The sequence below is a fragment of the Anas acuta genome, chromosome 1 (assembly GCF_963932015.1).
Source record: "Anas acuta chromosome 1, bAnaAcu1.1, whole genome shotgun sequence".
Lineage (NCBI taxonomy): Eukaryota > Metazoa > Chordata > Aves > Anseriformes > Anatidae > Anas > Anas acuta.
This window is the reverse complement of record NC_088979.1, coordinates 192,341,374-192,365,391: the sequence shown is the minus strand read 5'-3', so window position 1 is coordinate 192,365,391 and position 24,018 is coordinate 192,341,374. Positions and strand designations below refer to the sequence as shown.

General features: G+C 38.6%; 1 protein-coding gene across 1 annotated transcript in view; it reads right to left on the bottom strand.

The window, feature by feature from the left end:
- The window catches only part of PTPN12 (protein tyrosine phosphatase non-receptor type 12), a 75,567-nt gene that overhangs the window by 30,269 nt on the left and 21,280 nt on the right, over positions 1-24,018 (bottom strand). The window contains exons 2-7 of the mRNA XM_068669875.1: positions 11,735-11,843; positions 8,103-8,179; positions 7,008-7,103; positions 6,173-6,211; positions 5,331-5,402; positions 2,111-2,170 (exon numbers count right to left, since the gene is read on the bottom strand). Of these exons, the coding sequence (XP_068525976.1) occupies positions 2,111-2,170; positions 5,331-5,402; positions 6,173-6,211; positions 7,008-7,103; positions 8,103-8,179; positions 11,735-11,843 (453 nt within the window). The remainder of the gene's footprint in view (positions 1-2,110; positions 2,171-5,330; positions 5,403-6,172; positions 6,212-7,007; positions 7,104-8,102; positions 8,180-11,734; positions 11,844-24,018) is intronic.

Sequence of the window (24,018 nt, the reverse complement as noted above, 5' to 3'; positions counted from 1 at the left end):
CTTTAGGTTTCAAGCTGTTTTTCCTCATAGAAATTGGAATAACTTATATGCTGACTTAACATAGTTATAACCTTTTCTATTTTTTACCCTCCATGTAGCATTTTGAATGCTACTCCATTGAAAAGTTTACAGAAGGGACTTGTCTTGTCCCTTATTCTAGAAAACTGGAAAGTGATCTTAAGAGGATATTTGTACCACAAACACATATTTTCCTCCCTAGTTCAAGCCTATATTTAGAATTCTTCAAGATAGATGAAAAGTCGACAATTCACTGCCCATCTATGCAGCATAGATCTGTTTCTAACAGGAAGATAAAACCTCACACAAATACTGAAACAAATTTGCTAGGTAAGTTTGAAGAAAGATCATTTTATCAACTGCTGAGGTTGAACATCAATGTATCTTGTTAAGCTCAACATTACTCCTTAAAAGAAAGTAAACTCTGGGCTAAGACCAAAAACATGTTAAAACTAAGTAAGAAAAAGCTGCAGTTTTCATGTAACACAGGCATCCTATGAAATTGTAGGAGTCAAATTGTAGGAGAATGTTTTGCATTTATAGTATATGCAAGCAAACTATAAGAAAAGCTACAGTTTCTGAAGTAGCCGGTTCTCATAAAGTTCAAGTATTAAAAATAACTTAGGTTCTGCTTTGGGGTTTTTAAAAACAGAACTGAAAAGAAATTAAGCGCACCATTTCAGTAAATGTTACAAAAACCACAGTTGTTACTCAGACAATTGCTGCTATAAAAGGTTTCATAGCATGGTCAGTTTTGAGCATTCAGGAAACACTACAAGATGAACTGCTTAAATTCATATGTCTTGCTACAAATACCTAGGAAGCTGCAGTTAACACAAATTCGTGCTAAACACCACTTCATTATTAAGTGGTTTTCACAACCGTTGTGATCTGTCATTGACATGGAACAAAGCACTGCTAAAGAAAATAAGCCCAACTGAAACTAACTTGTAATAAGCAATTGCTTATTACAGGATGCCAATCAAGATGACAGGTATCCTTTAAAGCAGACTGTCAACCTTCGTGGTTTTGCAGGAGAGCTCTTCATTTATTTTTTACTGGCTTACTTTCCAGAAAAATGAACTGCCACCCCAAATTTGGCATTTAAGTTCATTCGCTCTTAACCCTTATAGGAGGATTCAAGTGCTCTTATTTCACTGAACAGATAAATCCTATATACAATCAACACACTTGATGCTTAGCTTTATCAAGTCAGTTTCATGATTTACAGCAGTTCTTTGAGACACAAGATTTTAACCAAGATGAATGAACTATTTGTCTATAAAGAGACTAATTATAACCATGCTCAACTGCCAGCAAATACTGTATGTGAATTGGCTTACCAAACATGCATTCTTGAAGATAAAACTCTTCAGAAGTCCTGAGCTCTCTTTTAAAAGTACATTTCTATCTTAACCCTTGGATATAACTACACACTGCCCTCCTGTTTCCCTTGCAGAAGTTTACCAAGCAGGAAGATAACATAACTTAACTTGCAAGAACATATTGTATGTTCAGAAATATTTGAACTCCATAGAGCAGAGTACTTTTTTTTTTTTTTTTTAAAGAGAAAGAAAACTTGAAAAAATCATGACATTGTCCTTCTTGCTTTATTTTTACTTGTCAGTACAAACATATTAATGGGCATCAGAAATATCCTTTAGCATTGTAAAACCCTCTGGACAATAAATGAAAGTTTATGGGATGAATTCTAACAAATACTTACACTTTATCCAAGAAGTTGACTAAAAGGAAACAGTTTCTTTTGACAAGTCTGATTTAGTTTGTAGTCATGTTTTCAGCTTGTGTAACGAGTAAAATTCTGCAAGGTTCACAGCAGCTTTCTAGTTAACGCACGCTTTGACTAACCAAGAACATACATCAGAAGAAAAAAAACATAGTTTCACTATGCTTTTCTTATATACTAAGCTTTCAACATCACCTCTACACTGATGATTTACATACACAACCAGCACCTAAAAAAGTAAGGAGATTTGATCAGTTCTCTCCACTGTATGATTTTTAAGAACTTTTGACCAATCATTAAATCAAAGTTGAAAAATGAGAAAGATGAAATTTTTTTCATACTTACATTTTGAAATTCAAGTAATAATGTCCTAATGAAATAATCTGTTCTTGCTTGCTCAGCTTCCTAAATAAGAGAAAACAATAATGAATGGATAAAGAGATGGATATGAAGCATGCAGTAAATAACTAAGATTTGAATTCAGTTTTTTTTTTTTTTTTTAATTATTTACTGTTTGCATATCCATGGTTTTCCCAGAAAGGGACGATCAATGTTAACTCTAAAACAGCAACAGCATAGCTTGCTGTACACAAGACACCTGTGAAAGATTTTGCTTTTATTTAAAATAAAAAGGGGTGTTTTCTAAGTGAATAGGCTGCACCTGAAACAAAGTCCTTGTAATAGTATTTCAAAGCACTAGTTCTGCTTTATTTCTCCATGCATTTTTTCATTAACAGTTTTCCTCCCACAGCCATCCTTTTCCAACACTTCTGTTGTATCAGCTTCAGCCTTTTATCACTCTGTCCTTTCACATCCACTTTCATTCCACCCCACCTTGATTATTCTCAACTAGGGGTGCATGTTAATGGATCATTATAATTATCTTGATTGTGACCAAAAAACATAACTTCTAGGCTCCTAGGATTTTCAAATCCACCTTTGGAACACCAAAGAATGTTTATACTGCACATGTCAAGCAATATTATTGTACTTAAAATATCAGTAAGAGCACTAACTGAAAGTGCCTTTAAAGAGAGCTTTTATAACAGTTAAGGCCATTTTTAAGGTGTAGTTTCACAACTGTTCAGAGATCCAGATCACCAACAGTTGTTCTCTCCTTCCCTGTGCTCACAGTGGTACGTATCTGATCCCATAATTTTTCCAGTATTGAGAACTACCTTAGCAGAAAGGTGATCCAGGAACTTTTGACATGCATATTTTTACTGCTGTAAACTGGTATAGCTAAAAATGCTAACCAGAGTGTCAGAGAAATACCAATTTAATAGAAGGGACACCAATGTCATACAGAAGAAACAGAGAATAATGTGAAGTGCTGCCTGTGGAGATTAATGAAAGCAAATGAGCTGACATAACAGCTTTAAAATACACTACTGAATCTCAATGGATTTAAGAGCCAAAGTATTTAAATAGCTAAGAAGGGTATTATGTTGCTCTAGTAACATTAGACTAGTATAATGTTCAGGCTGATCTACTGATCTGTAAGGATAGCAATAACAACAGAAGATGTCAAAGACTTGTTGTCTAAGTCAGCCTCAGGTTAAGAAGATAACTATACACTTATACATTCTGAAAATTCTGTAGCAATCCTGGAAATTACAAGCAGCAAGCACCTTCGGACTTGTTAACTTACCAGTAAGATCAAAATTATCCATATGACATCAGTAAGAGACAATGAAAAGGAACCACAACAGCAATTTGAGACAAAAATCCTGTCCTGCCTATTTCTTACAGTTCTTCTTTGAAGCAATAAGTGAAATAAAAGTCATTGCATCATCAAAAGAACTATCAGCACTCAGCTTTACCTTTAGGTTGTGATCAAGTATCTCCAGAGCTGTTAAAAAACTAAACCATTATGGTATAAAATGGGAAACTCATCTTCCAGACTAGATAAGTAATAGGAATAGGTAAGTGCTGGAATGTGAGAGAATCTACACATTTGAAATTAGTAATCAGAAAACTGGGAAATGTGATATAAAGAAGCTAAATAGGTGTCATTCACTATTTGTCATAACTTAAACTATGAAGGACCTGATTAAACTACCAGATGGGAAGATTAAAAATAAGGACACCAGAAAGCATGTCCACAATGATATGAATATCAGAAAGAACAGGTGACAAAAAAAATCCCATATGAAAAAGTTTGTCAAATTCATGGTCCATTATCTGATAATCCAGATAATCCCAATTAAAAAGTCCTTGCTAGAAAGCTGGCAACAAGTACAAGGAGAAGAATCATCCTACACACAGTTTATTTTCTCCTCTACTGTTAAAGACTTTGTGATAGAGTGGATGGACCCTGGCATCATATGGAAGCAAAATCTTGATGTGATCACAACTCCAAGAGCCATAATTGGGACAAAATTGGCTGCAAACATATTTAAAGCAAGAAAGACCATACATAAACAGGCATGTATGAAGTCAACCAGATACTATTCCACATCCAAGGAACACTGATCTTAAACTCCCAAATTTATTTTTTGTGACTAGGCTCCCATATACCTTATTTACACTCATGTTCTGAATATCTCACAAGCAACAAAGTGAACGTCTGCTACGTAAGTGGTCCCCTTTTGTGAAGTGATAATTACATCTTGATTTCTTTTATTACACAACTTCTTCTAGATATGATAGGTAATTGCAAAGATGCACTGGGGTTTCAGAGATTGTACTCCTGTGCAATCTGAGATGACAAGGTGCCAAAAGAATGATTGCTTTCAATTCCCTGTTGTGCTTAGTGTAGGAGTTATCCACAGGCCCTCTTTCTGCATATTTAATCTCTCAGAAATCCTTAAGTTATCATTTATAAGCTAGTATCAAAACTAGGTGTTCTAGCAGTTATGCTTAGAGATCAGAACTGTTGAAAACACCGATGCAACATGCAATGGAAACATGCATGCTTCTTTCATCTTTCTGGGTTTATAGCTTAAGCAGTTCACCTTGGGAATTCTCCAGGAAAAGCTTCAGACCTCCTTAACGATACTTATTTTTGTTTTGCTTCGAAGAGCAACAATGGTAGCAAAGGAAATATTTTCAGATATATCCATTACCAACAGAAGTAAAAAAAAAAACAAAAAACAAAAAACAGAACTATAGTTTCCATTTTCTCTATTCACGCTACTTAACTTCATGTACCTTAAAGAAAATAAACTATTCCAGTATTGCTTTCATTTCTCATGCACATCCAGAATGCACAAGTGCTAATGGAGAGAAACACCTGCATGACTATTATCTAAATTATTGAGCATGGTACAGACATTCAAAACTACGCGATTTAAATCTAAAGAAATGACACAAGAAACAAAACCAGTGCACGTACGTTACCTGCTTTTTATTTTAAATCATGGAGCATCCAAAAAAAACACAAAGCTTACAGGGACACATCACTTTCCATGGATTTCTTTTGAGATTCTTGGTTTAAAGTTTGGTACTGAATAACTAAAGAAGTATTTGTTTGTAATACAAGGTCTGATGCAAGTTGAATAGCTATTTTAAGCTATGGAAGCATTAAATCCTTCAAAGTTATTTTACAAAGCTTTATACTTACACATGAAACACGAAATGGTCCAAAAGTTACTGCTGCTTCTCCATACAACGGCCAGTAGCGTTCACATTTTTTCTGTAAAAACAAAGAATTCTAATTTAGTTAAGGTGTAATATTGAAAGATGATTAACAGCAGAAAAAGCAGACGACGATAATCTCTAATGCTTTTTTTTTCTTGCCTATTCGGTGCTTCCTAATATGTGGCTACTGGTGCCTGGTAATTAAGTGGTAGCTAAACTTCTTTTAAGATATTAAGATGTCCTTTCTTTTGGTATCCAAAACAAACAAAGCCACACAAAAAAAAACAAAACAGGACATGAACTTCACAACTACCTACATATGTGCAAGTATGCGTCATACAGTGGGAAGCTACAAAAGCAAATCTAGTGTTTGTGTAAGTTCAGAGTGAACAATTCTGGACCACATTTTTTTCCTTCTCAGTCTTAAGAATACAACAGAGACTTAAGAAGATAGATTGTTTTTGCAGCTGTATCAATTGACAGGAAATTCTGAAGGACTCAGGATTTTGATAGTTGGCCTACATTCCAGTAAGAGCAGAACTTTTATCCTAAGTAACATGTCCATAAACAGACAACTAGTTCAGTTCTTTATACAAAAATATAATGTATATTGCACTGATAAAACTTCTAGATAATAATATAACACTATGCACAGAACAAGGAAGAGCAGTCATATTATTTGTTTTGCACAGAAATATAAGGGCATATATTCTAATTCAGTCTGCAAGATGACTTTTATAGCTATGGATTTCGTGCAGTTTCATGGATATTGGCATATTGCCCTGCACAGGCAATGCTCACTTATGTTCATATTAGCATACTTACCCTTCCCATTTCAAATTCTCGACAGGCCATTACAATTATCTGAAAAGAAAAAAACACTTGATATTACCTAGCTTTGGATCAAGTAAATTCACAAACACTTTACTGCTTGCTTCTAACTGAGAAGACACAGGTACACTTCAAACTATTGAAGAGACTAATTAATAGTATCTTCTTACCTGCAGATACATATTCTTTTAATTCTAAAATAGTATCCAAGTTCTATCCCATACAAAATAATCCACAACACTAATAATATAAAATACAATTATCAATACAATAAAAAGCACCAAAAGATATGCTACTTGTTACAGTAATAAAGTAACTACATCTTACATGTCAGGTAAAACAAAAAAAAATAATTGTAGAAATTAGGCAAGTCCATATTGAATAATACTTGGAAGTTAATTCCTGACAGTAACTATTTGAAGAGATGTAGAAAACATAAACCAACAAGTAACCCAAAATTAACAGAACTAGAAAGGCAGGCTTTTGTTTCAAATGCTGCTTCTACATCTGATATTGACAGTCCACCTTAAGTCAGAGCTGTAAGGTCTTGTAAAGGAGAAACATAATCAAGTACTGACCTATTAATAAAAATGCATAATTTCACATACACTTAAATTATTACACTTTATTTACATTTTTAAATTCAATAATGACATACAGAATGCTATTTAAGCTACAAAATTCAAATCTGAGATGAACTACTGCTAAAAGATTGACTAAATCACCATTAGCATTCTTGATAATAGCTAGCTCAGACAAAAAGAAATATGCAATCCCTGTACCATGAAATAGAGTAATACACAATTTTTGGTTTTAATTAGGTACTTACGGCAACATTGTATTCCCATATCATCCTCCAAAAGTCTATTACTGTATTTGCTAATGGTCCCTGGGTAGCAACATATGCTTTCGGCCCATGTACTCCCTAAAATTGCACAAAGGAACAATAAATGTTTAAAAGAAAACTTATCAACACGAAATGAGAAGTTTTCATTTACAATTATATAAAATTAGATCTTGTTGGATCCAACAGGAAGGGTGAATATGAAATATGAATCCCATTTACATTAGCAGGTATTTTGCTGGTGATTTCAAGTGGGTCTAAGATAACAGATACTGTGCTGGGAGAGATTGCAGCAGAAACAATTAAGCTAATAATTTCTCTGTGTTTCAATTCTGAACATTCTCTTTAAGTTCTCATTACTTATTACACATTTAATGATCAAAATTTGATTATTTCTGTCAAAGCAAACCCCATGAAAAAATAAGAAATACCATATTTAAAAAAAAAAATAAAGATTCTTGTATATAAAACTTGAACTGAAGACATTTACGTTTAACTTTGCAAGCTAAATATTCAAGAAACAAGATTTACAAGAACACCTGTTTCTGAATTAGCATTACTGTTACAAACAGCATCAGAATAAGACTACAGAGAACGGTCAGGAAATTCACCATGTAAAACTGAAGTCTAAAAGTTTTTTAGCCAAATTCTGGCTTGGTTTTAAGAATGCTAGGTACAATTCCATTGCCACATTTCTGCAATGAACAGCAAGAAGTACATACTAGCAAACAAATTGTCAAGTGCCTCATTTAGGATCTCTTAAAACAGCTTCTCAAAATCTGGAATTTTTAATGATATCAACTGTTAAAACAACCATATTTAACTTTGCTGAGGTAAAACGTTCCAATTCGGTTGACTGTGACTTTAAAGTATTTCATATTATATTCAAACTTAGAGCAATATTAGAACCTAAATTGCTTTATAAAATGGCATTAGTTTTGTAAATTATTCAAGCCACAGCGAAAGAAAATTTTTCCTTGTGGCTTTGAATTCTCATCTCAGACTATAACATTAAAACTGCACTGATCTGAAATAAAAGCTTAGAACAAAATTTAAAACTGTTAAGATAATAATACATACCTTAATAAAGTTTGCATTAATGTAGTCTGAATCCTGGGGAGGAGTTTTTAAAGTCAGTTTAACCCGGCTATGATCGACTAAAAGAAAAATATAGATATTAATTAAAAATGTGAACAATTAAAGCAGTATGTAACAAGCAAATATACAGCGTATATATGAAGTGTATAGGACAAATTAAGCATTAAAAATGTTTCCCAAAGTCAAGTCACAGAACCAAGTAATGTTCCTCAAAAAGTAAGTCATAGAATCAAGTCAGTCAGTTACTGAAATCAACTATTACCCAGCTCAGGTAGGGATAAGCAGAATGCTCCTACTGCTACATGCTTCTAATGCTCAAATTTAGAGAGTACCAATTACTGGAATCCAAGTGTGATTCATTACAAAGAGGCAAAATTCAATTTATCCGAAGCAGGCAAAATGACAGTTACACAATATTACCACAGGCTATGATAGTCAGAATTAAAGGAAAGCTTACACTGCATTCAGAAAGCAGAGAGAGTCAAACCGCTGCATAGCTTAAGCAGTGGGCAAGTCTCAATGTCTCCGCCAAGGAGGAGCCCATCAACTATTACAACACGAAACGTGCACTGTGGTTTATTGCTTTGGCACTAGTCTGGGCACTTTGCTGAAGCACAGAACATGCCCCTGTTAAACAAGCAGCAGTTGATTCCTTCACTTAGAGGGCTTGGACTTAACAAATTTCTACCCTAATCACCAGTGACTGTCTCAAAAAAAAAAAAAAAAAAAGTTTCCTATAAGAAAAACAGATCTTCGGAGATCCTCAGCAATCTTTAAGAAATAGTTAATATTTGTTGACAGAACAAACTGAGCCTCTTGGAATTCTTTTCAGCAATGAAAGAATCAGTGCATCTTCATACAGAAACAACTCAATGCTTCTTACTAAGGGGGAAGGAGAGTAGGTGGTCGGCTGGTTTGCCAGCCTTTCCAGCTCTTCTTGATACCAATATTTCCTGGCTAGCACAAAGGCCTCTTATATAATTTATTATTACATTAAACCGGAAATCAAGACTGACAAAAGTTACCCTATAGATTTGAACCGGGGAACAGGAGTGTCTGCAGAAGCAGCATCTGCTCAAGCAATTTGTTCCTTTCTGTTCCCATGATCAATTCCCTCAGCCACAGAGCAGCTGCTGGAACTTTAATGTTTCTTCTTTACTTGAAGCTCTAATAAAGAAGTCTATCCATTCCTAAAGAGGAAATATGGTTTGTGGGTTTCTTTTTTTTTTCCTCTCTCAAAAACATCACTGGTAACAAGTATAAAAGTATATGCTAAGACTGAGAAGTATATGGTAACAAGTAAGAAGTATATGCTAAGAATTACTGCTATACAGAAAGCTCTTACAAAAAGCTTCCAAGATGATTTTTTTTTTTTGCTAGAGTCCTGATAATATGCAAAGAAAAGTTGATTTCAATGTAATGCTTTGTAAAAACAACAAGCCTAGATTAACATAAAGACACCACTCTTAAATAACAGCCCAGAGAAACCCCTAAAGCATATTACACTGTAATACATTATCACTCAATGTAAAAGTGCAAACTCTATGAACATGCGCTGATGTTACAAACTTAATACTAACAAGTATTTTCACATGACAGATCAGAATAATTAAAGCAATGGGCTAAAGTGAGCTTCTATCTTCTCAGCACAGTAGATCCAAAACTCTATAGCAGTTTCCAAATGTCAACATTTATTTATTACTTCCTTCTCCTGCCACAGCTCAAGCTCTTCCACAGTTTTAGCTCCAAAATAGAATTCCCCAAGAAAAACTCAATCTTCTTGGAACTTGCAATGAAGTGCTTGCTATTTATTTTTTATCTTTGTATGTAGATAAAAATTGGTGTCTTCAGCTAGTCAGTGCACACCATGGCTGATTGAATTATCACTTAGAAGGGCTTCATAAATTGTAACGTGACCACGCACACGTTTACTCTGACGCCTGTGTTGACTTAGTATTAAGGTACCGATCTCTCTGGTAGTAGCAAGAACTTCTGATAAGTAGTGTTAATCTCTGATTAAGTTACATTTGTAATCTTCTAGATTTACAGAAAATAAGTAAAAATAAAAATCATTCCCCTCCCTCCTCGGAAACATCTCCTAGCTTTCATTTCTCTGTCAAGCTGGTCTCCCATCACTTTTGCTGGAACTTGTAAGTATTTGCAGATATTATTTGTTTTAACTGAAGGTGTACCTTCAGTTTTCCTCATTGTCAGCTCTGAGGTTTGTTTTCCTGACTGTGCATCCTTTCGGTTCCCAATGCCTCTTTTTTAGATAGATAGATAAATGAAAGCAAAGCTCATCCCCTACTCTAGTTGCAGTCATTTACTGCCACAGTGGCTATTGTATCCCATGGAATCAGCTTAGGTGCTACTGATACTTTCCCGTATTTTTTATTATCTATCCAAACACCGGCATGGAAGATGGTAGAGTATAAATACATGGTAATAACTTTATATTTCTTTCACAGAATTAAACGTGTTTCCTCACAATTAAAAACAAAAAAACCACAGTGGCATTCAACTATTTTTCTGCATTTGAGCTTAATACCATCTCAATGCAGCAGTGAGATGGAGATACCCGTTCCCATGCCCACCTTGTTAAACAGTCTAGGGCCTGTGGCTCTAGGGCAAAGTTTACTGCTCTAAGTGTGGCTCCAAGCTCTGATAGATGGTAAAAAGATTATATCAGCAGAGAAACAGAACCAACAAGTACACAACAGTCTGAAATACAATCATTCTCTGAAGTTTATTACCAGAACACATCTTGAAAATGAAAGCTAACGATGCTTGAGACCATTTTTAACTTCAAATAGCCTATAAGCCTCTAAACACTTCTGAGAAAGCTAAGCAGAGTAAAAAGTATCTGTTGTTAATTTTCTGGGATATGAGAAATGCCATTTGTCAAAAGGTTAGCCTTTAATCTTGTTGTCAGCTGTCCATTTTAAGAAGCATAGTAAAAGCTGCTGAGATATATGGTCTCGTGATGTAAACAAAGCAAACCTGCAACAGGCAATCTTATCATTGTAAGATCTGTTATACCCATACATTGGTGGTTTTAAAATTTAAATTCTGCTCTGACTCACATTTTATGTTTGTACATGAAACAATTTCATTTGGGCTCTAGCAAAATACAAACAGAAGATAATCCAGCACGGAATGCTCTCAGACATGGTTTGCAGGATATGAACCCGCAAAAGATAGATCTATTGTACTTCAAACCACAAACCCAGGCTCCTTCAGGCTTCGTAAAATTTCATCTAGATCTTATGCTGACATGTGTTTATCTTCTACCATGAACAACATACTCTGAAGAAAAAAAAAATACAGCTAAGCACATCGCAAAGTTCTGGACTATTCTGAGTTAAAATGAAAGCATCAGCTCTACGTGCCTTGGCACCTAGCTAACATTTTCTTTAGGTGATAGATCTCCTAAGAAAATATATTACCCTTTACTTACTTTGCCTTCTCAGTTAAAAACAAAAACTTTATATAAGTTGTATTTCAAAGTACCTCCAATTTTGCCTTTCAGTAATAACTAAGTAGTAAAATTTATAATACCTTACGAGTAACAAACATTTCCCTTTATCCCCTATTAATACACAAATCAGACTTACATGGCAATATATCCTTGTATCTATTCTTTTTAACATTTTCTTCCTTTTCACCGGTGGCTGTTGGGTAGATCTTCTCTGTTCTATATTTTGTGGATAATCTTCTTAACCTCTGAAATAAGACATATACATTATGTTTTCAAGTCTTAAGGCAACAGAAACATCACTAGGCATCAGCTTCAATTATGAAGTGTAAGCAGATCATTTAAGAAAACTTCTATCTTTTTACAATATTCACTACGATATACATACATATATTAAAAAAACTAATTATCTAGGACTTTTAGATCATCAGCAGTTTACAGCGAAGTCAAAACCAGCTCATGATACATGGAACTTTTGATAAGCCACTACAATGTGGTCATACAGCTATACTTCAATTAGAACATCATCTGCCTTGTTAGGGAGCAATGACTGCATTAAGAATACCTGTGAGGAACAGGAAAATGTGTTACTGCCCACAATATCCATAGGAACACAACAGAGCAGGTTGGCTTAAGAACAGCTGTTATTTTGCTTCGAAGCTCATGGCTTCCCACACACAATTGATCAGGAAGCAGAACCTAGGTTTTAGCAGGTATCGATTCCTAGCACTGAACTCCTGTTGAGTTTCAAGCTCATCTAGGAAAAAAGAGGGTTCCTGCCACTCAGGTATAAGCTATTCCCAATTAAGATGAGTGACAGGAGGTCTGCTGAATTCACAGCAGTACAGTTTTTCTTTTTAAAATCCCCTTGATCTATTTCAAATCCTGGAAATTTGGAACAGGCATAACCTCTAATAATAAAAGCCCGCCCATCCCTTCTGGCAACGTAGGAAATAACAAAAGCAACACAGCTTTCTTTCATCCCACTCAAGTTACGCATTTACAGCCTTCAACTGAGGAGGAAGAGTACTTCTGTTAGATTGCGTAGACCTTCAGATTTAAAAAGGAACTTGAAAGACCTCAAAAACTAAATGCTCTCTTCCAGCTAGAACAACTTAGTTGTAAAACCAGCCACTCCACTGACACGCTGACATGATGGTGGCATACAAAATGATCAAGAGGAAGACAGAAGCCATTTTTCCATTGAGAGGTGCCGTGCACAGGTAGATGGACAGAGGTTGCTCAAGCTTCCCATCCCACCAACTTTGATGCCTGGTGATCACCCCTCAACATCCAAAATGTTTGTAGCTTTTTTTTTTTTTTGGTGTATGTGTGGGTAGGCTGCAATTGAGAGAGGTTGGTTGTTAATTAGAAATGTACATCTTGTTTATTACAGTATGCACAACAGCATACAGGCAGGACATCATCAGTAAAATTTGAGCTGGCTAGAAAGCCACTTCTCTTCCTGAATTATTCTTAGATTACCAACACACCTGGGAGACTTGCTATACTCAATTTAACAAAGAAGTAAAACTGAGTTGGTAATTCAAGTTCTCCAATAATTCTTCCAGAAAAAAAAAAAGTTTAACATTTATGCTACTACTTAGAGAAAAATGCTTTCATTAAATTTGTCTGGATGTAGAGAAAAAACAGAGTAGACAAAATTTTGCATGGACTTTGTTTACTACTACATGTCTAAATCCCTAACAGTAGTATTTACAGAGCAATAACGATGGCAAAGTAAAATAAAGCAAATCAAGAAGCACACATTTTCAAGGTAATTCCCAGAGGACCTTTTTTTTTTTTCAGATGAAACCACTGAATGCTAAAAAAAGCAACTGAATTAGCACACAGGGTTTTTTCTTAAAAAGCACTGCTCTTGAAAAACTGGCAGCGTTAGTCAACACAGAAAAAAAACAGTAAACATTTGGAGGTGGGATAGCAAGTCTGACCAAATGCTGATCCAAGTGCTGGATACATTATCTGAAAACATTACCGCAATGAACAGAAAGATTCAGTTTTTGAACAGACATCTTAACAGCCCCAGGGAAGAAGCTTCCATGCAGACTACGCTGATCTTTGCACCACTAAAACCAAATCTGCAACCTATCTTCCTGTGGTGGTTTTACCCAGCTGGGCAGCTCAACTCCGCCACAACCACTCTCTCACTCCCCCTCCTCAAAAGAAAAGGAAGCCAAGGCCACATGGAAGCACAGAGGGAAGAAAATTACTCTCTACTTCCCATCAGTGAGCGATGTTCAGCCACATCCCGGGAAGCAGGGCCTCAAAATGCGTAGCAGTTGATCGGGTGGGCAGACATCTTCGTCACAAGAGCCTCCCCCTCCTTCCCCTTTCCCAGCTTTTACTGCCGAGTGTGGCACCACACGGTATGGAATATCCCCTCGGTTTGGGTCAGCTGCCCTGGGGATGTCCCCTCCCCACCTCCTGCCGGTTGTGGGGTTTGGAGGAGCCATGAGGCGGTGCCAGCAGTGCTCAGCAGCAGACACAACACGGGCTGGATATCAGGGCTGCTGCTGCCAGTGCACAGCACAGCGCTATGTGGGCCGCTGCCGGGAGAGTTAACTCCATCCCCGCCACAGCCAGCACGCTTCCACAAAGCAGGCAGTTGGAAAAGCTCCCCTGTAATGTGTGACAGACAAAATACCAGGGAGTGGTCAACTGTGCATGGGAGACACGGTCCTACACTGAGTCATAAAGGCTGGAAGAGACCTCCAAGATCACCTGGTCCAACCACCCCCTGCCACCAATGCCACCACTAATCCATGTCCCCAAGCACCACGTCCAACCTCTCCTTGAACACCCCCAGGGACGGTGACTCCACCACCTCCCTGGGCAACCTGTCCCAGTGCCTGACTGCTCTTTCTGAGCAGAAATGGCTCCTCATTGCCAGCCTGAACCTCCCCTGGCACAACTCGAGGCCATTCCCTCTGGTCCTGTCACTAGTTAAATGTGGGATGAGGCCGAACCCCGGCTCCCCACACCTTCCTTTCAGGTAGCTGGAGAGAGCAATAAGGTCTGCCCTGAGCCTCTTCTTCTTCAGAGGCAACACCCCCAGCTCCCTCAGCCTCTCCTCACAGGACTTTTGCTCCAGCCCCTTCAGCAGCCTCACAGCCCTGCTCTGTACACACTCCATGTCCTCGATGTCCTTCTTGTAGTGAGGGGCCCAAAACTGAACACAGCACTTGAGATGCGGCCTCACCAGAGCTGAGGAGAGGGGATGATCACCTCCCCGGTCCTGCTGGCCACACTAATGCTACGTAACGTTGCCCTCACCTGCAAAGGAAAACAAATGCTGCCAGGGCTACCAAGGCTGGACACTGAACCAGGAGTCTAAAAATAGCAAAATAAGTACACATAATTCGGCGATATCAGCTAACAACCGCAAGACTGAAGTAGTTCGAAACAGGCTCTAAGCCTCCAATCCAAGAAAAAAAAAAAGAGAAAAGAAAAAAAAACAAGAACAAAAACCGCCAAGCCCCACAAAGAGAAACAGTGATACTTCCCCAGCATAGCCACAAATATGAGTTTGTATATTGTTCCCCATCTCAACCTGGTTGTGGCTTTTTGTTTTTCATATTATTCATCTTATTTTTATTGGGCTAAGTACTCTGGCTGTGCTTAGAAAGAAGTAGCAGAAAAGTTTAGAGAAAAAACAGCCTCTGAAAACCACGAGTAGAAGCAGAAGTTTTTTTTGCACGAGAAGAGATACTTGAGGAAGTGATACAGGAAAAACAGTAGGTAACAAAAAGCACCCTAGGAAGATGACCTTTTGTGCTTTGCCTATTTTAAAGGCACACAAAAAACCACCAGCGTCAAGGGTACAGCATGGTTCTGCTGTAAAGCCAGAATACCAAGAAGTGCCTAATACCAGCTTCCATTTCTAGCAACTGATGCTATTAGAATTCAGCATATCCTCTCCTCTGCACGGCCCACTTGTTGTAACTCTGCAAAACAGAGTGGAAAGGAGGATTAGCACAGGCCAGCTCCGAGGCAAAGACCAGAAATGAAACACAGTATGATTCTAACAGACATCTCTGCTCCTAAAACACTTCAAGACCCATGCTTTTAACGCTTATTTGTCAGCTGTTCTCTGGCTTGGGTAATAGAAGATAGGTACAGTCATAAAAGCAACCAAAAAAGAATAAGCATTTTTATGGTTTGTAGCAGTGTCTGCTACATAGAATAGTACCTACTTCATGCTTTGGAAGGGAAGGATTTGACTAGAGCAAGGGAAGAACCCTGAAAACCACGCCTTGAATGAAGTAGCCCAGCAGAAATGCAGGCTACAGCAGCAGAACTGTCACTGCACACAACAGAGGACTTCTGCAGAAAGCAAAGGACACACGTTGCTGGTGTAAGATGTAAAAGAGATTTGGTGCTTCCCAGGCTACAGCCTGGAGTGACCAGAAAAAGTCAAATGCGTGCAACAGAGCGGGGTAATGACAGGGCAGAGGAAGAAAGAGTTTTGTTCAGACTACATTAAGCTGTTGACAAGATATCCAGCAAGATCCGTCACAGTCCACTTCCATGCTAATTCATAACAAACAACTGTGGGCAACAGAAAGCAGCCCTCACATTTGGGCTGAATCAGTAAAACCGCCAGGCTGCTCCCCAGCAGCTCCCTGGGCTCAGAGAGCCGGGACAGGAACAAGCCCAGTGCCTCCACAGGCCCTGCCCTCATGCTTCTACATCCACAAAGCAGCTGTGCAGCACCTCAAATCTTCTCCTGGGTGCCTTTTAAGACTGAAACGGTCAAAAAGGAGCTGAATATTCACGGTATACTTTAAGAACTATGTTCACAAGGCCTTAACTTCCACTCTCATTTCATTAGAAGCGCTGAGTTTAGTTTCACCATGCTATGAAGCGGGCTGTGGGACAGGGACAGACCCCACGGGATGCTGGGGCAAGCCTTGGGAAGTAGCCTGAATTTCAGAAACATGCTTCCAGCCTCTACAGCAGCTTATTATGACAAATTAGTACAGTGTTTTTGAGGAAAAAAAAAAAGACTTGACATGAAACAAGTGGAACTACACTATATCAAAGAGAACATAGTCCAGGCAGCTCAGGAAACTCATCTGACTTCCAGTCAAGCCTTTTTGTCTATTTTACCCTTTAGAAAGCCTGTCAAGATGCACGGCTTAATGCCAGAGAAATGCTGTTTGCGGATTAAAGAAAATATTTATACTGCTTATTGAGATTTGAAGAACTCGCTTTAAAAGCCTGAGCATTATTTAAGATATAAAAGCTCTTCTGCCTCCTCTCCGGGCTTCTTCGCAAGGGAAGCGTGACAAATAATGTCACTTATTTAAAGCCCTCAAATAATCTCCTAAGACTTATCCGACGTTTCCAACCGTCAGCAACTCTGTTAACAAGAGGCAGAGCCGGGCAAACACTGCTGTTTTGCCTGCCCTGGAGGAGCAGGGTGCAGCAGCGGCACCCACTCCAAGGCTCCCACGGCGCGGTCGCTGCGTGGCAGCGGGCACCAGCCCTCGGAAGTCCTCCACGGACAGCTACGGCAGCGGAGGCGTGAGATAACACCAATCACACTGAAACATATTTTGCTTTGCGAAATTCACTTCAATTTTGCATATTAAATATGCAAAAAAAAGAACCCTGAAAATTAAAGAAAACTTTCCATAAAAATTTGCTTAGTAGTCAAAGCATAAAAAGATACTGGCAAACACTTGAAAAAATGTTGCATCAATGAACCCATTTCATAAGACATTTATTTCTAGCATAGATTGAACCTTTCATTTTGCTTACTAGAAGCAGGAAAAAAAATTAAAAAATTAGTTATGATACTAATACTTAACACACACATGAAATCACAGATAAACTTAATTTTTGAGAGTATCCCTTCTACCACTCTGCCTTAGGAGTATTTAAAAAAGTTTATATTTGTCTGACTGTAAATGGCAGTCTTTCCCCAGATATTCCTGTCACCTTTCAAACAGCTATTTCTGAGTGTTCCTAACCCTCGTGCTGTAAGGTAAAAGCCTTCCCAAACACCAACCAAGCATAAACAATGAAAGGAAAATGATTCAGGTCCATAGAAGAAAAGCTTCGCTGTATCTCAACATTTACAGATGACTTTGGCTACCAGGAATAGCCCGGATCTAACTTATTTATCTGAAACGAAGCCCTAGCAGGACATTGCAAGCTGAAGTGATAGAAAGAACCGAAGCGAAGAGGGAGAAGTGTGTTACCTTTGTGCTCCCTTCTAGCAATGCCTACCCGCTCCCGAGCTCTACGCTCTCCTACAAGGGAATCTCCTGAAGTGACTAACATATGAGGCTGACAACTAAGGTCTCTTGGGCACTCCATCTTCTGTTTCATAGCAGGTCAACAACTAGTCTAGAAAACACCACCGTGCTCAAAGAAGCTGGTGTGAACTCCATGAAAGCCCCCCCCGAATTTCCCAGGGAACTGGGAACGCCAGTATTTCAGTATTAGATGGCATATTTTGTTCTACGTCATCTTAACTCAGGTTGGTATTTTCCCAAGAAAGAGGGGAATTCGTGTTGTTTCATTAGAGATTTAGATTCAACAATGAGCATTAGTCACAGCCGACAACACTGGCAGGTCCACACGCAGGGAAACCAAACGCCAGTACTGAGAGGAGCCAGGGAAGGCGAACATCCTACCTTCTTCAGTAGCACACTTAAACTGGAAACAGGTAAAAAACAACACACAAACAGCATGCTCTTAAGAATTAGGTAATGCCAGAGCGAGACCTTTGTTTTCCATCTTTCCAAACCAATAAAACATTTTGCTTGACAGAAATATTAGGACCAGAACTTATACTATATTAGAATAATATAAGTATTATCCCATACCACTAACGACTAAGGATGCCTTCACACAGACCTATTGTCAAAACTTGGGCTGACTGCTTCAAAAGCCTTCCTTTTCCTCTCTCATTTCTGAAACTATCTTTATAGTATCTGTATATTAATCTTTGCTTAAATTAGCAGTGCTATCAATTACAGTTGACATGTTCAGCCTAATAGCTGAACACCCTACCTACCGTCAGTGATGGGCTAGCTTCACAGGGATGGAGCAGACTAAAGAGGTTTGTGGCCTGTTGATGAGCAAGTAACCAAGCAGAAAAAGCAAAACATTCAATTACTACAGCATAATCAAATTTTAGTTAATAAGTTATTAACATCTTCTTTATGATATTTTAGAAAGCTCTGCTGCATATTCCTTCACAAGCTCCTATTTTCTATCCCTGCAGCACGCTGATCCCTTCGCACGACCAATTTATTGCAAGGACTGCTACAAACACACCACTTCAAGTGAAAATGTGCAGGACAACACAGCTGACAGAACACCAGCAGCGAAGGTTACAGGCTATGAATGACAAATGTGAAGGTTTCTATTAATCTGAGAACATCTGATTAGGAAACAGCCTGACTGCTTTGGTTTGAAGTCTGGGAAGCACATCTCAGTGTGAAACCAGAAAATGCATTTCACGTTCGTGCACACCATAACGTGCTCCTTAGCGGTGCTGAAGGAATTCAGGAGTCATTCTTGACAGAAATAAGCCTCTGATTTTTGCAACAGGCCACAATGATTTTTCAGATCATAACAGCAGCAAAAGGAAACAAAACACTTGAATAAACAAGGAAACAAAGCTCACAGAGAACAAACTCCCCTCCTTAAGAGCATAATTTCCAAGTTACTGGATTTGCTACTTCCCTCTTATTCCTGGAGTCCTAGGTTACGGTATTTTTCACATGCTGACAGCACTGGTATATTAAGAACTGCACATTTAATCTTGAATTCCCCTTCAAGTCTCTTTGAACACACAGAGCTTTGATTCATCTTGCCTTGCTATGGGATGCTCCTACAGAAAGCTGTGGGGAATAATTTTTAAGAGAATGGTTTTTACCACACTCCAGGCGATGAAGTGTTTCAATCAACATGCCCACAAAAAGATCCAAGAGCTTGTTGGAAAACAAACAGCTATGAAATACAATACAAAACTAGGTTAATTGTAGCATATAAGATATGCCATCTTCATATGTAAGCCTTCTATACCAGATCTCCTCACCAACTCATTTCTTACAAGCAGTTGAACTTACAAATTAAGACAGCAAGTAAAGGTTTGAGTTGTCCTTCGTACAGCCTTCTGCAGGTCTTCAGAACTAAAACCGTTCATTCCTGGATGAATGAATGATGACTGCCTCTAATGTGAAAACTCTCACAGCTTGCTGAATACTTATGCATGCCAACCTACTAAATGCAATGTATATCTTGAAATAAGGAAGCAAAAGAGTTTTCCCACCTCTACACCTTTTTGCAGCCTTTTCTTCACAACTCTGTAATGTCAGCTCTATTGGTACTGTAAAACTTCACTGCCAGCATTTCAACAGTTTAGCTGACTCGTTCAAGAAACTGACAGATGCATATTTTAAGTCTCGTTTAGGTTGAATCCACATTCAGCTCAGAGCCAGGAATGTAAGGTCTTATCACACGGTGCCTATAAATAACTTGCAAGAAGAATTGGCAAACTCAGTCCAGTTTCATTACATGCGTATTTCCTTTGCAGCAGGAAAACCCTGTACCACCGCACAAGGGTACAGCGATGAATAACCCATCCACCTCCCATGGCTTCCTACGGAATTGGGTTTAAGCACACTAGGGGGACAACAGGAAAGGTTATTTCTTGTGGCTGTTATGCAAGATGCCATCTATATGTGCACTTCGTGGAGGTTTACAGCGCCTTCTGAATCTCTGGGGGATTCAGCAACAACACAACAAGAGGTCAGCTGGGGGCGTACACAAATACCTTGAATCAAGACACAAACATCTTGCTGCCAGGCATCCAAAACCAGGAGGAAGATTACTCGGTCTTGTTGTAATCCCAGTGATCTGAGCTGCTCAGTAAGAACTGGTTTCACTAATATTAAGCAGAGATTTACCAAAAATGCAAGGATGTAGACAGCAGTTTGACAGATCCCCTCATCTCAGTCAGCAAAAGCAAGGAGAAGCAAACCTGCAGCACCAACACCAGCACAGCAGAGGGCTGCTGAAAAGCCTTGCCAGGAGCACATTACAGAGCAAGTGTGAGAAAGATGGGATGAACTTCCCACTCCGATGCCAGAGGGGGCATTTTGTTTGTTTTAAAGCCATGAACTGATTACAGGTCCGGGTAAAAATTCCACAGAAGCCTCCCTTTCTCTTCTTCATAGCTCCAGGAGAGGTGACCACGGTACAGCCTGCTACTGAGACAGAGCTAGCTCTCAAGTCCAACTTAAATTTTGATGGTCCTGGATGTGATGCTGACACTTTCGGCATAATATCTGAGTTGAGTGAAGGCTCCTAAGGCATGTGCCCTTCACCAGAAATAGAGATCAAAGCAGAGGCTCATCCTTCCTCCTTTGTGAAGCATTTCAGCTTTGGTGGGAAAGTCAAAACCCGATAGCTATGATGTGACAGAGACATATGCCGGAGTACCAGCACTACCAGGAACGAGTCACAGAAGCATAGAAGAAAGCATCTAGTGACAGCTTGAGGCTTTCTCCACTGAAAACACCCCAAAGGCGAGAGGTTTCACTCCAGCTTGATCGGGCAGCCAGAAGGAACTCAAGCAAGGCTTTTTCCCAAGTCCTAGGGCCACTCACTGCTGGCAGTGACTCCCCAGCTCCTTCATTTCAGCACTTCTACCCTAACCCACACCACATCCTTAAAGCACAAAAACCACGGTGACAGACATCCAACAGAGAAGCTATACAGCCAATACAGATCACGTACGGCTCAAACGAGAAGCATTAGGAACTGAACAGCTATCATCTAAACCTCTTCTGCTGAAGAATATTTAGCTTAACCATGTTATTGCTCCCTGAGAAATTTCACAACCTATTAGCACCAAAGTTTTCTTCCTGACACTCTTTACCATTCCCTTGCTGTTGATTTCACAGTATGTGGAATGAGGCATCAGATGCCACAAATGATATATCTTGCTTCTGGTTTCACTCAGTTGTCTGTTCTACTTCAGGAGTTAACACTTGAAAAGTTTTTCTCCCTCTTCCTTCATAAGGCCAAAGACTCTTCCTCTTTTCCCACGCCTTGGAACACATTTCCATGAGTTCAGTGATTGTTTTCAGTTCAATTCATATTAGGCAAAAGAAAAGCATCACAACTGAAACAGGAAACAGTGAGCTTTCACTCCAAAAAAAGTAAACTAGGATTTCCTACCTGCTGGCCCCCAATACCAAAGCTGCCATAAATAAAGGCACATGAGAACAGCCATAAAGCTTTTATTAAATCTATACCCCTAGCAATACAAGTAACAACACTTAATAAATACTTAGTCCAGCTTCATGATGTTCAGTCTCAAGCTGCATTATTGCTTTTACCACGCTGTTGAGCTGTATTACATCCTGTCCTTGCTTGCCCCCACAAGAAGTCTGCTACAGCCGCACGTCCTGCCATGCGCCTTCCAAAAAGGCAGTCGGGCTCTTTTTCAGCTGTGCTTTCTCTGTTTTTCTGAAACAGAGGTACTGCCCCATAAGCCTTTCACTGAGAAAGGCTCTATGCAGAAAAGCTGGAGCCTTACACACGCTCTGGCAAAAAGCACAGCTGTTTGTGCTATTGAGAAGCACTGCAACCAGCATCTGGTTTGGGGTTCATTACCTCACTGAAATTACCTTTCTGAAACACCTGGGGAACTCAGAGGTGCTACTCCTTTCTGTTAGGTGATGTCCTTTAGCATACAGTTGAATTGCTATGCGATGACATGAGCTCAGGGTGAAATACACTCATGTCAGGCAATTCCAATAAAAATGTGCTGGTTTCATCTTCTGCCAGGTCTTTTTTTTTTTTTTTCCCAGAAGCAGGCTTGACCCTTACATAGAAATACAGTGTCTGTAAAGACTCAGTAATTTAGAGCCCATAGCATTCAGCAGGCAAGATGAGGATGCTGTTAATGTAGTTTTGTTAGTTTATAATCGGCAAGCAGAACACCCACGGGGTTTTAAGGATTGCTCCCCCCTCAAAAACAAAACAAAAACCAGTAACACAAAAATGGGAAAAAGAATGTTTCCAGAGAAACACAGACAAGAAAGCTTTTGACTGGCACCAAATCAGTACATCCGTGCAGGAACATGTACAATTACAGTTGAGTTGATGTAAATACGCAGTTGATACAAAAAAATAAAAAAAAAAAAAAGAAAAAGGAGGGGGGAGAAGGTATCAAAGAGAAAACATGTTTACTATCTGGAGAAAACATGCTTAAAACTATTTTCACCCCTTCTTTGAGGCTGTGTCTGGAAGCCAAGGAATGTGCTAGTTATAAAGAGGTCATTTATGATGGAGCTCAATAGAGTTTTAAGAGCCAGGAAGTGGCCTTATTAAAGATACAAACTTGTACTAAGACTTCTGTTGTAGGAACCCTAGCTAATAGCCATCACAATATTTATGGATAGGCACGCAATTTTGTACCCTAGTTGTTCATATTAGTAGCATCTCTCAAATTTTGGCTAACTAATATATCCCCGGGAGTTCAAAAGAATACATCTTTAACCAGATGATGCCAATTCTGGTTTCAAGACGAGGTAGAACAGAGAATGCAATGGCCAACAAAATTCTCATACTTACAGCACAAAGCCATAAAGCAACTACCCAGATGAAACCAAAGCAGCAATTGCTAGTACAGAAACAACAAACATAGACAATAAATTACTCACTAGAATAATTTTCACTATTTCTCTACGTCAAAGTTTATATTTTAATGGTTGAACATTCAAGAGCTGGAAGTATCACAGTTAAATGCTTCAATAATACAAGCTCTGATTTAGATTGGTTTGCCAAATTAAAAAAAAAAAAAAAAGCTTAAACCCCTTAATCTGCACACACACCTTACTGTACACAATTCTCTTCTGTAGAAGTAATGTGGGTGTACACGAAGCACCTTCTACCAGCTTAGAGCACTATTGCTCGTTCAGGAAATACTCATCTCATTTTCTTTCATGAGCTGCTTCTAAAAGAGGAAGAGGCTATAGTTTTTTCCTTGAATATAAGGATTTCAGATATATTTTTGGCATGTCATCTATGTTTAAAGTTCTAGCGGTAACCTTAATCATGGGTATTCTCAGGTTTTATATTTACCCATGTAAACCCAGAAGTGACTAGCAAAAGAAACACTTGCCTATTCTGCAGCCTCATATCAGGAACACCCAGAGGCTAAAACCTTACAGTGAAGTTACTAAAAGCAATTGAAAATCCTGCTTTAGTCTGGTAGTTTAACTGTTATAAACCACAAATGTTCTAGTGGAAATTTTCAATTCTGAAGATGTGTACAAGCTTGCATCAAACTAAAGGGTCAAGCAACAAACATTTTCTATGTATCCTCTTAAAAAATAACTCACAACCTAAATCCCTGATACATCTAAAATG